This window comes from Gracilinanus agilis, chromosome 4 (assembly GCF_016433145.1).
Source record: "Gracilinanus agilis isolate LMUSP501 chromosome 4, AgileGrace, whole genome shotgun sequence".
NCBI classification, from domain to species: Eukaryota; Metazoa; Chordata; class Mammalia; order Didelphimorphia; family Didelphidae; genus Gracilinanus; species Gracilinanus agilis.
Genome location: NC_058133.1, coordinates 159,967,619 through 159,983,245, shown reverse-complemented (window position 1 = coordinate 159,983,245; position 15,627 = coordinate 159,967,619). Strand labels below are relative to the sequence as shown.

Genomic DNA, 15,627 nt, shown 5'->3' with positions numbered 1-15,627 from the left:
CTGGATAGAGAAATTAGAGCCTAGTGATACGGAATGAGTTGTTCAGTGTCTCCATGACAACAATATGCCCCAAATTCAACTCTCTGTTCATTCTTATTCTATAGTCCCCTCCATGTCCCTTATGTAAATGACTTACTTCTATGAAGCAGCCCACCAGAGAGCTTCTCTTCACGGCCTTCTCTAGGATCTCATATAAATTTTCTGGGGCTGTTTTATTTATAAAAGTCTCTGCTATTCCTCCAGTGAAGTCTTCCATAGCTTCAATTGTGCTTCCACCCTTCAGGGCTTCATAGCTTCCACTCAGTCTGAAAAGAAGAGGAGAAATATATCAAGGCTCCTATTAGAGAATAGGAAAATAGTTCTATGTCAAAAGAAGGAGCACACTTAAGGGAAGAGGATGAATCAAGAATCAAAGGAGCCTAGAGATAAAAAGGATCCTAAAAACTATCTACTACAAATCCCAACTTTACTTTGAATTGTCAGTTTGTTCTCAGTTTATTGTTTTCAAATTTTACTTGATATTTTTATTTTTAGACTCTCTATCATTTTGGCAGATGGACATTGGAAAAGGGAGATAGTAGAAGCACAAGACCAATCTGGAAGCCATTACAATATTCCTGCTGAGAGATGATTTAGTCAACTAAAGTGATCTTGTTGTTAATGGAAAGAAAACAATAAGGGCAGTTAAGTGGCTTAGTGGGTAAAGAGTCAGTGCTAGAGAGATAGGAGGTCCTGGTTTCAAATTTGGCCTCAGTGTGACCTTGGGCAAATCATTTAACCCAAACTGCCTAGCTCTTACTACTCTTATGCCTTGGAACCAATATATAGTATTGATTTTAAGACAGAAGATTAGGGTTTATAATTTTAAAAGAAAGGGAGGGGAGGAAGAGAGGGAAGAAAGAAAGAAAGAAAGAAAGAAAGAATGAAAGAAAGAAAGAAAGAAAGAAAGAAAGAAAGAAAGAAAGAAAGAAGGGAAGAAAGGAAGGAGGCAACAAGGAAAGAAAGGGTGGAAGGAAGAAAGAGAGAGGAAGAAAGAGAAAGAAAGAAGGAAAGAAAGGGTGGAAGGAGGGAAGAAAGAAAGCAGGAAAGAGAAAGAAAGAAGGAAGGAAGGAAGGAGAAGAAAAAGAAAGTAGAAAAGAAGGAAGGAAGGAGGGAAGGAAGGAGGTGGAGAAGAAGAGAATGGAAAAGAAAAGGAAGGGAGGGGAAAGAGAGGAAGGAAAAAACCAGTTTAGCAAAATAACCATCACACTAAATGATGCTGACAGATTATGTGGTGTCACATACCTAGCGTGCTCTATCTGTGCAAATGAGGGAGGCATATTTTCTCATTTGTTATTGGGGGTAGAATGGTCATTATAATTCCACAATGTTGAAGTTTTTTCCCTGGTTGTCTTCATTTTAACTGATAAGGAAACTAAGAGTCAAAGAGAGGAAGTAACTTTGCGACAGACTCACAGCAAGTTGATGGGAGACTAGAACTTGGGTCTCTTGAGAAAGCTTAGAAGAAAAGAAGGGTTTGTAGGAATAAGTTAGGGATAGGCTGGTTTTCTAGGGTTAGTTGAAAGAAGGGAATTTTGAGATAAGTCCTGGGAAAGGATTTTGGGTAAGAAAGGAATTGTGAGTCTACAACTGAAAATAACTGAACTTCACTTCCTTCTTGGATTTGATCTGAGCTAGGAGTGGGTTTTGAGTCTCTGTCTACAATTCCCATCAAGCTAAAGGAGGGGTTTTCTCTGAGAGATTCTCCCTAGACAGTCAGGATTTCATGGAGAAATTCTTGGCAACCAGGTAGAGGATTTACTTGGAGGAAACCAAATTTCACTGAGTCCAGTATTCATTTGCCAGTAGTCCAGCTGCCAGAATTCCTATTGGTTAAGGTAATCCAAAGCTTTCCATCTATAACTTTGGTTACTTAGTATAGCAGACGAACCCAAGGGTTTTTCCCCCCTTTATTTCTTATTAATTATTGTTGGGAATTAGATTAAGTCAGATAGCTTGGGAAAGGATTTAGATAACATAGGGAGGATTAAGTAGGGCCCAGAGAAGAAACAGAAGGCTTCCCTTAAGCAGGCAACGTAGAAGTTGGATGTAGGTAGTGTGAATAGATTTAGGGTCATACCTATCCAGGTTCCCTTACTCCCTGTATTCCTGTTGTTATTAAATAAACTCTGTTTTCATAAAAAAGGGTTTGGTGCTTAATTGGCCCTAAGGAGTTTCTAGGTGGATTATAACATCTGATATCTATCTAGGCCACTTCCACATTACAGGTTTGTTCCATAAGTGTCCACCAGCCCAGTCAGACTACTTAGAATACTCTGTTCTCAGCAGCAGCAGGACTCCCTATCCTTCAGCCAGGACTGAAGGTATCCTTAACCCTTGAAGTGACTTTAGGTAGTAAGGAGACATTTCTGGACTGGTTGAGGAACCACAAAATATCAGAATTGAAGGGACCTCATAGTTTATCTAGTCCAACCTGTACTTAAACATGAATCTAAACCATACCTGACTGCTGTGATAATTTAGCCATTACTTCTTATTTATTTATTCTTATTTTTTAGTTAATGGAAAAACAATTTTTGACAATTGATTTTAACATATTAGAAATCTTTTCCTCACTCCTCGAGGCAATGAATAGCATGATACAGGTTCTCTGTCTTTTCATGTGATACATCTTTCTTTCTTTCAGCTGTTACTTCTCAGGGCATCCCATTCCACTTTTGGCATTGCTCTGTTAGGAAGGTTTTCTTTACATCAATCCCTCCTCCTTCATGTCTTACTGCTTCCAGCAATTCTGTTGTCTTGGGGCAAGTAGAGGAAGTCAAACCTCACTTCCATAATAAAGCTTTTGGCAGCTGCCTGGCAGGAAATGGCTCCTAAAGCATATGGCTAAATTTGTTCATAATTAAATAATCAGAAGTCAAGAGCCCTGAGCACTGTCATTGTTAAATATTCAAGCATCTTTATGCAACATGCTTGAACCAGGAAACCACCAGTCTCTTTTTAAGCATTTACAAATAAAAAACAACCAAGCAAGGATGTGTACTAGCAGAAGCCTTCAATTCAATTTCAATTCAATTTAGTCCAATAAACATTTACTTAGTTCTTACTAGGCAGCAAAGTAGTACAGTGGATAGAGCACTGGGCTTGGAATCAAGAACTGAGTTCAAAACTTGGTCTTAGATACTTACTTGCTGTATGACCCTAAGCAAGTCACTTATATCTCTTTGCCTCAGTTTTCTCATCTGTAAAATGATCTGGTGAAAGAAATGGCAAACTATTCCAGTATCTTTGCCAAGAAAACCCCAAATGGAGTCACAAATGACTGAAATGACTATCCAACAATGGAAAATCACTTACTTTGTATAGAACACCCTTCTAGGCATTAGATGAGATAAAAATGTTGTTAAGACACAATCCTGGGTCAGCGAGGCAGTACATTGGATAGAGAACCAGGCTTGGAGTCTGGAGAAACTAGGTTCAAATCTGGCCTCAGAAGCTTTCTATAGCTGTGTGACCCTGGGCAAGTCACTTAACCAGAATTGCCTAGCCCTTGAAATTCTTATGTCTTTGAACTGATACTAAAAGAGAAGGCCAGGATTGAAAAAAAGACACAATCCTTTTGCTCATGGGGCTTACATTCTAATATGAGATGTGGCATATACACTAATACATGTGAATTAGAGCTATGCAAAATATTGTCTGAGTTCTGTGGGGTGGGGATGGGGAATGGTCATCATTGTAACAAAGGGGAAGGGGAACGGTCATTATTGTAACAAAAATGATAGTGGCTTTGGATTTTAAAGGATGAATAGGATTTCCCTAAGTAAATAGAGAAGGGCATTCCAGGTAGAGGGACCAGTTCTTAGCACTGGGTAATGGAACAAAAAACAAAAATATAGTCCTTGATTTCAAGGCATAAATTAATCAATTTAGAATATTTTCCCATGGTTACATGATTTATGTTCTTCCCCCACCCCCCCGCTCCTCTCTCCTATAGCCAACAAGCAATTCCACTGGGCTTAACATGTGTCATTGTTCAAAACCTATTTCCATATTATTGATATTTGCACTAGAGTAATTGCTTAGAGTCTGCATCCTCAATCATATCCCCATTGACCCATGTGATCAATCATATGTTTTTCTTCTGTGTTTCTACTCCCACAGTTCTTTCTCTGCATGTGGATAGTGTTCTTTTTCATAAGTCCCTCACAATTGTTCAAGGAGTATATATTTTAATGAGGGAAGGCAAGACATAAAGGAAAGCTGAAAGAAGAGGAGGAGGTGAAGGAGAAATTGGTGGAGGTACTCATGCAGGGCCACAGTGGCTAAGTCGGGAGTCATTGCTCCTATTTTTGGAAAGATATAATCCATATAAAGTGAAGATACAAGGAAATTCATAGGATTTCAATTATCTCTCAAAGTGATTATAATCTGATTGTAGATTCAAAAGCTGTCTTAAAGGCTTTGAGAACCTGGGCTGGGTGATGCCACAGAGACCTAGAAGACTTGAGAATCACTGATCTGCTTTGTTCAAAAGTTCATTCTATTATTAACAGGACAACTTTGTGAATGGATTCAATATTGTATTTTGGCTGATTGTAATACAGATTCTGTAGAAGAAATACTTGTAGAGTTAGCCTGGCAAAGAGGGTCGAAATCTGAACCTGGAGTCAGGAAGATTGGGATTCAAATTCTGAGTCAGATAAGTATTAGCAATGTGACCTAGGGCATATCGTTAATTTTCCTATATCTCAGTTTCCTTCTCTGTAGAATGAGAAAGATAACCTCTTAGATCCTTTCCCCTTCCAAATCCATGATCTTTATCTATATATTTAGACACATAACTATATTTGTAACCTCACTTATATTGGTACTCCCTGCTCTGCTGTTCTGCACCCTCCATTCTGGTGTGGTTCTTGTCCAGATTCTGCCTCATATCCTCACTAAAGAATTCATCCAATGCAATATATGGTGTGCTCCAAGTACTTTTTAAAAAAAACCCTCATTACCTCACACCTAGCAGATTGGCTAAAATGAAAGAAGGGAAGAGTAATGAATGCTGGAGGGGATGTGGCAAAACTGGGACATTAATGCATTGCTGGTGGAGCTGTGAACTGATCCAACCATTCTGGATGACAATTTGGAACTATCCTCAAAGGGCTATAAAAGAATGCCTGCCCTTTGATCCAGCCATACCATTGCTGGGTTTGTACCCCAAAGAGATCATAGATAAACAGACTTGTATGAAAATATTTATAGCTGCACTTTTTGTGGTGGCAAAAAAACTGGAAAATGAGGGGATGCCCTTCGATTGGGGAATGGCTGAACAAACTGTGGTATATGCTGGTGATGGAATACTATTGTGCTCAAAGGAACAATAAACTGGAGGTATTCCAGGTGAACTGGAAAGACCTCCAGGAACTGATGCAGAGTGAAAGGAGCAGAGCCAGAAGAACATTGTACACAGAGACCAATAGACTGTAGTAAAATAGAATGTAATGGACTTCTGTACTAGCAGCAATGCAATGACACAGGACAGCTCTGAGGAATTTATGGAAAAGATGCTACCCACATTCAGAGGAAGAACTACAGGAGTGGAAACAGAAGAAAAACAACTGCTTGAGCACATGATTGGGGATGTAGACTCGAAACTACCACACCGATGGAACTATCAACAATTTGGAAATAGGTCTTGATCAAGGACACATGTTAAAAACCAGTAGAAGTACACATCAGCCATGGGTGGGGGCGAGCTCAGGGGGGCGAAGGGGAAAGTAAGAGCATGAATTATGTAACCATGTTAACTTTTCTAAAAAATAAATACTAAAATTGTGTTAAAAAACCCTCACTTTTTGTTTGAGTAACAACTCTAAGACAGAAGGACAAGGACTAGACAAACAGGGTTAATTGACTTACTCAGGGTCACACAGATAGGAGGTATCTTAGGGCAGATTTGAACTCAGGGCCCACCCAGCTTCAGACCTGGTGCTCTATCTACTAAGTCATCTAGCTGTCAACCCCTTTTGCAAACCCTTCCTTTATATCTTAGTATAAGATATAAGATAGTTATATCTTATAACTGTCAAATGGAAGGGCAAGAGCTAACTCTGGGTTCTTTTGATATTTTAAGGGTAAAAGTATTACACTAGCACAACCAACCTACTTCCTTTCCAATCATTTCTATTAAGAATGTCAATATACAGGGGCAGCTGGGTAGCTCAGTAGATTGAGAGCCAGGCCTAGAGACAGGAAGTCCTAGGTTCAAATTTGACCTCAGATACTTCCCAGCTCTGTGACCCTGGGCAAGTCACTTTACCCCCTTTTCCTACCCTTACCTCTTCTGCCTTGGAGCCAATACACAGTATTGACTCCAAGACAGAAGGTAAGGGTTTTAGGGAAAAAAAAAGAATGTCAATATGCACATTGTTCTTTTCCTCCAGGAATATGTACTTTGTTGATCATTAAACAAAGGTCATGCATGGAATACTAAAAGTTAAATTGATGTTTCGTAAGGATTTTTAGCTCCCTCTGCTCCTATTTCCATAGCCTACTATCAGTGTAGAACAGGAAGGGGGAACCAAGGGACATTTTTGCTTTATTTGTTTTGGGGGTCACCATCACCTAACATAATCCATCATAGAGTACTCAACATCATCATGCTTAGTTATGTTGATCCTTGGTGAAAGTAAGGTAGTATAGCAGAACAAATGTTGGATCAGATAAAATGGGTTCAAATCCTGTCTGTGCTACATTAGTCAATCAATCAAGCTTTCGTTGGGTACATATCATATTGGTGGGACTATGCTAGGCTTCATATCTGTATGACCTTGGGCAATTTACTTACCCTCTCAAAGTCTCCATTTCCTAATTTGTAAAATGAGGTGTTTGAACTAGATGACCTCTCAGGTTTCTTTTATTCCCGAATAGCAAACATTCTCTTACCAGGTCTATCCTTGAAGCTCTTTTAGCTTGGCAGATCCAGACCTTATTCTATGCTGGTAAAGCCTACAAAAGTCCCAGGCTACCACCATGCCACATTTAAAATTAGAGCAATAATAAACAATGTTCATGTAATGTTATGTGCCAGCCACTGTGCTAAGTGCTTGATGATTTTTATTTTAGTTGATCCTCCCAATAACCATGGGGTGGTAGGTGCTATTATTTTCCCGATTTTACAAATGAGAAAACTGAGGCAAACAGAAGTTTAGTGACTTGTCCTGGGTCACAGAAATAGTGTCCTAGGTCAGACTCATGTTGTCTGGACTTCAGCTCCAGAGCTGTATCCACTACACCACCGGCTCCTGGCTATGAAAAGAAAGATAACCTATGTATTCAAGGAGCTTACATTTTAATGGAGGAAACCAACATATAAAAGGAAGTAGAGAGGGTTGGAGTAAGGATTGGGAGGGAAAGTAAAAGGGAAATGGGAGAAAGGGCCCGGTATCAAAGTCTGAAAAGCTGATTTCTTACTTTGGGGCCACAGGATCCACGTAACTTAAAGATTCAGAGATTCATTGCTGATGTTACACATAGACACTGCTTAATAATACCCATTTCTGGGATGTCTAAAAAATACATACCATTGCTACACTATCAATGGCATAGAACAACACAAATTTGCATTGTAGTTTTCTTGTGGGTTTGTGATCCCTGTGTTATTTCAACACTACCAGAGTGCCCTTCCTGCCTTCCCATGCTCTTGCCTTCCTCTCTCCCTCTCCAAATGCAAACTGCTGAAAAGACAGGAGAAAAGGTATTGTTAGGTATAAGGACAAAAAAAAGTCTGGACAGTAGTAGAGGAACCATCTGGTTCCTTTTCTGTCCACATCAAAATTGGATTAGGTCATTTAGAGACAAGTTGCATGCTACTCAACCTTGTGAATCCCCAGCTCTTCCTCATTTCCTCCTCCCCAACTTCCCAGCTTCTCCTACCACCTGATTAACCATTTGATTAACAAAGATAATAAAAGATCATGAAACAACCTCTTAAGGGCAATGTATGATTTTTTTTGTGAGATAGTGAAATTCTTGTCAGTTCAGTGCAGGTGGACACTCACTTGGCATATGCCTTTTCCAGCAATGCACCCCAAAATTCATTGTGATCAGCAGAGTGAAGAAAAACCAAACGATCTCTGAAGGTCGGGAGCCTGTCGTCAATGACCACATCCAACCACTCGCCATGCTGCCAGATCTATTGCCAGAGACATGATGAAAGACGAATGGGTAAGTCACAGGTAAAAGGGGTGTGTGTTTATTTAAATAGACCTACGACTCCACTAATGTCCTCCACTTATGTTTCATCTCTTGGTCATGCCACTTGGAGAAGAACCTCTGCAGGTCCCATCAAGCTGGGAAGAATATGAGTCTCCAACAGCCAATGTATTTCATGCCTAATTTTCAAGGACCAGCCTATCTAAATTTAGAGGGACTCATCACCAGAAGTTTGGACACCAGGTGAAGTTTTTAAATCATAGCAATTTATGAATAACTATAGACAGATAACATATTAACAGATATGGAAAAAGATAAGGAGGCCACCTACCTACCTCTTACTTTAAAAAGTCACTTAATTTCTTTAAGACTTAGTTTCCTTGTCTATAAAAGGAGAGTTGCATCAGATGACCTCTAGGTCCCTCCCAGTACTAAATCTATAGTTTTGCAAATTATGAAATATCAGTGGCTTTTTATAAGGCCATCAGGGGGCCATGGTGGGAAAGAGGAGGGAAAGATATCAAGCAACCTAACACAGCAAGGACTCATGCTGAAGAAACTCAGATTTAATTGAGTCTTGTTTCCAGTGACCCTCATCAACATATCTCATTTCCAACCAGATAAATATTAGTTAGGACTGGGAAGTAGATGAAATAGTTATCAGTCACTATGCCCAAAGGGCGCTAAAAGACTGCTTGCCCTTTCATCCAGCCATACCACTGCTGAGTTTGTACCCCAAAGAGATAATAAGGAAAAAGACTTGTACAAAAACATTTATAGCCGCACTCTTTGTGGTGGCAAAAAATTGGAAAATGAGGGGATGCCCTTCAATTGGGGAATGGCTGAACAAATTGTGGTATCTGTTGGTGATGGAATACTATTGTGCTAAAAGGAATAACAAACTGGAGTTTGTTTGTTGTGAAATGGAAAGATCTCCAGGAATAGATACAAAGTGAAAGGAGCAGAACTGGGAGAACCTTATACACAGAGACGGATACACTGTGGTACAATTGAATGTAATGAACTTCTCTACTAACAACAATGCAATGATCCAGGTCATTTCTGAGGGACTTATGAGAAAGAGCACTATCCACATCCAGAGAAAGAACTGTGGGAGTAGAAACACAGAAGAAAAACAACTGCTTGATCACATGAATTGATGGGGACATGATTGGGGATGTAGACTCTAAACGATCGCCCTAGTGCAAATACTAATAATATGGAAATAGGTCTTGATCAATGACACATGTAAAACCCAGTGAAATTATGCATCAGCTATGGGAGGGGGTGGGAGGAGGGGAGGGAAAAAACATGAATCTTGTAACCAGGTAAAAATATTCAAAATTAATTAATTAATTAAAATTTTCCAAACTAAAAATAAAAAAAGAAATAGGTATTAGTCTCTGAAGCCGTAAGTAGTTTCTTGTAGCAGCTCCCATAGTATTCCCTTTGCTGCCCAGTTTCCTATCCCATCCCAGCTGACCAACAGTCTCCTTACTCTGTCCCTAATATTTACTGATACCCCTAGCAAATGGGTGATGCTACCTGGCCTTGGATTATCCTTTCTATCTGTCTGTCTCTCTCTTGGACTGCCTATCTGTTTGGTTTGTCCATTCACACATGGAGGGCTATACCAAGATGGTGTTTCATTGCCAATGTATGTCCCAGGGAAAAGGAAGTTGAGAGGGTCATTGTGCTCACCACCGAGAATGTTAGCAGAGGGTCAGATGGAGACATGAGGTCATGCCACCGTCTTAGAGCTTCTCTTAAAATTTAATTTTCTTCCTCCTTCTTTCCTTCTTTTCCCATCTGAAGCTCCTTATTATGTTAGCAGATTGAAAATCCTGAGACTACAGTGAGGGGAGGGTTGGGAAATGGAATGAGACAGTAAATATAGCGGAGTGGCAGCTGTCTCTATAGCTATGCTGTTGGACATTGACCATGTCTGCCTCAATTAGTCACTCTGAGTTGAGCCGGTGGGTTCCTGTTCCCCCCACCCCCATTTCTCCGGAGTTCTTGGTTACGGAATCCTAAATGACAAATGTGTCAGAGCTCTGTTGAGCATGGTAGCAAGTTAGCTGCCCTAGGATAGATGCAGATTTATGTTCTTTGTGCAGGGAATTTCACATCTCTTGACAGATGTGCCTGGAACTGCTTGTGATTGCTAAATTCATGGACATTCTTTCCTGTTGTTAGGAGTTTCACACTTGGGGTAGATAACATATGGACAGATGTCTAATGAGCAATCAGAGCCCTATGTTCCCTGAAGCGGCAAGCACTTGGGGATAATGTTTTCCCATCAATTTATTCTAATGGCAGGAGTTCAGATGGGAGGAGCTGAAGTGACTTGGGATGACCTAAATAATCTAGTTGACCATAGAGCACCCAAACACACCTGCCATCTCCATTTTTTGCATTTGCATTTACTTAAAAGAAAAAAAACATTGTACTTAGGATCATAAGTCTAAAGTTGGAAGGGACTTTAATGGCTATTTAGTGCAACCCTTTCATTTTACTAAGAAGGAAATAAAGGAGGGGGCAGCTGGGTAGCTCAGTGGATTGAGAGCCAGGCCTAGAGACAGGAGGTCCTAGGTTCAAATCTGGCCTCAGGCACTTCCCAGCTGTGTGACCCTGGGCAAGTCACTTGATCCCCATTGCCTACCCTTACCACTCTTCTGCCTTGGAGCCAATACACAGTATTGACTCCAAGAAGGAAGGTAAGGGTTTAAAAAAAAAAAGAAGGAAATAAAGGTTCAGATAAGGCAAACGACTTGCCTAGGGTCACACAGCTAATTAAGAGTCACAAGTATGATTTAAACACAGGTCTTCCTGAATTAAAGGCCAGCATTCTATCCACAATGCTATGCTGTAACTCTTGTTAGGTGATGAATGGGAGGAGCTAGAACAAGGGTCAGACTTGGGGGTCCATGGACTTAAAAAAACAACAACTCTTACTTTTATGTCTTAGGGACAATTCTAAGACAGAAGGGTAAAGTCTAGACAAAGGTGGTTAAGTGACTTGCCCAGAGTCACCCAGTTAGGAAGTATATGAGGCCAGATTTGAACCCAAGATTGCTTGACTCTAGGCCTGATGTTCTATCCATTGTGCTACCTAGCTGCCCCAGAATGGACTTTTTTTTAAACCTTTACCTTACATCTTAGAATCAATACAACAAATTGGTTCCTAGATAGAAGAGCAATAAGGGCTAGACAATGAGGTTAGAGACTTGTCCAAGGTCATATAGCTAAGAAGCATCTAAATTCAGATTTGAACCCAGCATTTCCCATCTTTAGGCCTGGATTTCCATTTGCTGAACCACCTAGCTTCCCCCTGAACTTGTTTTTAAAAAAATAATTTAATAACTATACATCAGAAAAAATGATTTCCTTTCTAATTCTATGCATTTTACTTAATGCATTTAAAACATTGTTTAACAAAATAGTCCATAGACTTATCCAGACTTCCAAAAAGATCTATGACACCAGAAAGTTAAGAATTTCTGGCAGGGGGTAACAGAAGAAAGAAGAGGGAAATGAGGAGGAGCTTAACATTTTAGAGGGATGGGGAGCTAGATTTGATATTTTATCAGGGTACGGAGCTTCCAGTAAAGAACTTCTACCAATGCACTTTCTCTAAAACTTATATTTTCAAAAGATTCTTATATTTTAAAAATCCTCTTAACCTCTCAAAGCCTGAGGAAACTGAGAGATTAAGTGATCTGTTCAGGTCACACAGTAAATATGTGAGATAAGTAAAATTCACATTGAGCTCTTCCTGACTCTAGAGCAATGATTCCCAAAGTGGGTGCCACTGTCCCCTGGTCGGTGCTGCAGCGATCCAGGGAGGTGGTGATGGCCACAGGTGCATTTATCTTTCCTATTAATTGCTATTAAAATTTTAAAAAATTAATTTCCAGGGGGATAAGTAATATTTTTTTCTGGAAAGGGGGCGGTAGGCCAAAAAAGTTTGGGAACCATTGCTCTAGAGCCAGCATTCTATCCACTATTTCCTATTGCTTCTCAGGATGAAATTCTCAAGTTTCATTTCACTGGGACAATGGAAGAGTAGTGATGCCACATTCCCAAATAGATCCAATGCTCTTGCGATGGCAAGAATTTGACAAACTTCCTGTGAGGATGCAGGACAAGGCTCTTTATTTGAATAATGTGAAGGAGGATTAGGTGACATCTAGAAGGGAGAGCTGAATGAAGTGGAGAAATCTTTTAGCATACAGGTCCCTGGCTATCCCACAAGCTTCCTAAAGTTGTTACTATATTAAGAAAATACTAGCACGTTTGAGAGAAGATGCCGTTAGCTTCTGGCATGACTACTAATCTCTAGTATGATTCAGGTAAAAACTTTGAACAGACCAGAGGAAACTTGAGAGTGAGAAGGGACAGCTATGCCAGGAAAAACTCAGGGAAGGTGGTATTCAGATGACAGAGGTTGAAAAACTCCAGCTTTATGGGCAAGTAGAAGAGGCAATGCCTCTTCCATTTAATCTATCATTCTTTTAATTTCTCTGTGTAAAATGGGAAATTTTCCCCATTAAAATTAATTTCCCTGTGTAAAATTTACACTACTTCATAGTTTGTTGTGAAGAATGTGCTTTGCAAAAAACCTTGTAATTTGAGATACAGATAAATTCTTATTATTTCACGAGGGATGTTTCTGGTTCTCTAATTTGATCTGGGGGCACCAGGAGACATCTCTTAGTCTTCAAATATCTCCTTTACCTAGTTGGAAATGTTACCATTTACAGATGTATTCCTTTAGATCAAAGACTGCATTTTTGATAAAAAATTAGCTAATGGTTTGTCTATTTGTTATGTTGTCTTATGATTTTCTTTCATAGAAATGTATTGTTTCTATATGTGCTCTTTGACCCTATTTCTTGGGATTACATCACTAAATCTCTATTTAGGCTTGAATCTTTTATTTAAATTACTCCTTATTAATTATAATTTCATTGTATTGTATTGTGGTCACTAAAATATGTTCATATTTCTGTTTTCTGTATTTATTTATGTTTGTTATACTCTAGCATATGGTCAGGTTTTGCAAGTGTGCCATGCAAAGCCAAGAAATATGTTTACTCTTCATAATTCCCATTTGGTAATTGCCAGAAATTGACCTATTTGTATTTTTTCCAAAACACTATTCAGGTTATTAACTCTTTTCTTCTTTTTCTTTTTGATAGATCCATCTAAACCTAAAAGGAGTGATGATGAAAGTCCCCAATAATTATTGTTTTACTCTTTGTTTATCCCTATAATTCAGTTAGCTTTTTAAGCTCTTAGATGCTGTGCCATTCAATGTATATATAGTCAGTATTGATTTGTTTCATTATAACCATTGTCCCTTTAAGCATAATATAATTTTCCTGTTTGTTTCTTTTAACTGAGTCTATTTTTACAATTGCTTTGTCTGAAATCACTATTGCCAGCCTTGCTTTTTTTAATTCATGTAAGGCATAAAAAAATGTTGCTCTTAACCATTCATTTTAACTATGTATGAAAAATTTATGTTTTAAATGTGTTTTCTATAAACATCATATCATTGAATCTTTTTTTCTGTCCTCCATTTTATGGGTGAGTTCATTCTATTAATACTCATGTTTATGAGTTAGATATAGTTTTTCTTCTATAATATCCTATTGTAATGTTTCCTTCCTTTGTCCAACTTACCGACCTCCTTATTAAGAAAACTGAGATGAAAGAAGGGAACAGGATCAATATCACTAATATGTAATGTAGTGTTCTGATCTTATTCCTTTGCCATCTCTGTCTTTACCCTCCCCAGATCTAGGTGAAACCTTGCCTTTTCCAAGAGGGCTTATTATTATGTCTCTAGTATGGAAAAACAAATACACTCGTATCAGGTTAAGATTGAGCTAAAAGATTAGAGTTTTTGTTTTTGTTTCTACCAGATCTGTAATTTCATAGGAGTAAGCAGTTACTAGTAACAACTCTCCTCTGAACTTTCTCTGCAATTTATACTCTGTGAGAGTTGCTTGGGACACTGAGAGGTAAGTAACTTGTCTAGACTGACACAACTTGTGGCAAAGGTAGGGCTTGAGTCTTTCTGACTCTCTCACCATACCATGTTGCCTAAGCTATCATTCACTAATACCTAAAGGTGAATTAATTTATCAAATCAAATATCCCATTTCCAAAAAGGTCTGAGAGGAGTATGAGACCTCTGGTGGGAGAAAAGGTAAGGGAAGTGCACCAAGAAGGGGAGAGGTGGCAGCAAGAAACATAAACTGTTGGGTCTTTGTGTAAGCTTGAATGTTATTGTTTTGACATGGACCCATCAACAAAGATTTTTGAGTCTCCCTGTGTGATTTTTTCTCTTTCTTTGACTATCTTCTATGATTTTCTCTCTTAATGACCTCATGTGATGATTTTTTTCAGTACAGAGGATCCTTTTATTTACCAGGAATTATATAGTTCCCCAAATATGTAGGTATTATAGGTATATCCATTGAAAATCTAGATTTACCCCAAGAATAATCTTAAGGTTGATTGATCACTTTTCAAAATTATCTTCCATAGTTCATTTTCAAATGGCCTTCTAATCTCTAAAATATGATTCTATTTGCAGAATATTTATTGGCATGCATGGTAGGATTATAATTGTTCCATAAAGTAAGTTCCAACTGTATTGCATCTGGAATTACTGAGAATATTAAGAATGCTTTTTTTTGGATACACAGGTCCCATGAAAAAAAAAAGCTCATTAAGTTCTTTCCACTTACCTGAAAATGAAATATCCCAGCATAACCAGGGCCAAAATTTTGATCATGGGGCACAACTCTGGCCAAAGTCTTTTCATTAAGTGTAAGAGATGCAATGGCTGCTAAGAGCCAACAGTCACCTGCAAATTATGAAGGTACAGCAAACACAACAAGATTACATGCAAGAAGAGGCTAGCAGGAAGTTCCAGATGTAGCCACATTTTTTTTAATGGGGAGGATGTTGACAAAAATCTCAGGGGGGAGGGGAGCTTCCATCTGTCTCCTTTTCTCCCTGGCCCAGTCTATCATAAAGAGCTATCATTTTCTTGGCAACTTTGCAGAATGAACACCCCCATATTCTGAACACATGGTTCCAGCATGTGTTGACTTGTAATTCTATTTTTTCTCCCAACCCAAAAGGCACAAAGCTTTGTTAGTGAAGGCATGTCCATCATAAATAGAAGAGAAGTTGTCCCAGCAGCTTCTTTTGGACTCATGCAAGAGTGTGGATGCATGGCTAAATAATGAAAAAGCAATTTATTAAGCACTCACATTGTGCCCATTATTGTGCTAAATACTAAGGATAAAAATACAAATACCGCCTTTCTTTCTTTCTTTCTTTCTTTCTTTCTTTCTTTCTTTCTTTCTTTCTTTCTTTCTTTCTTTCTTTCTTTCT

General features: G+C 38.8%; 1 protein-coding gene across 1 annotated transcript in view; it reads right to left on the bottom strand.

The window, feature by feature from the left end:
* Positions 1 to 15,627, bottom strand: part of CAPN9 (calpain 9) — a 104,626-nt gene that overhangs the window by 33,559 nt on the left and 55,440 nt on the right. Inside the window, exons 2-4 of the mRNA XM_044674992.1 lie at positions 14,973 to 15,091; positions 8,058 to 8,191; positions 137 to 305 (exon numbers count right to left, since the gene is read on the bottom strand). Of these exons, the coding sequence (XP_044530927.1) occupies positions 137 to 305; positions 8,058 to 8,191; positions 14,973 to 15,091 (422 nt within the window). The remainder of the gene's footprint in view (positions 1 to 136; positions 306 to 8,057; positions 8,192 to 14,972; positions 15,092 to 15,627) is intronic.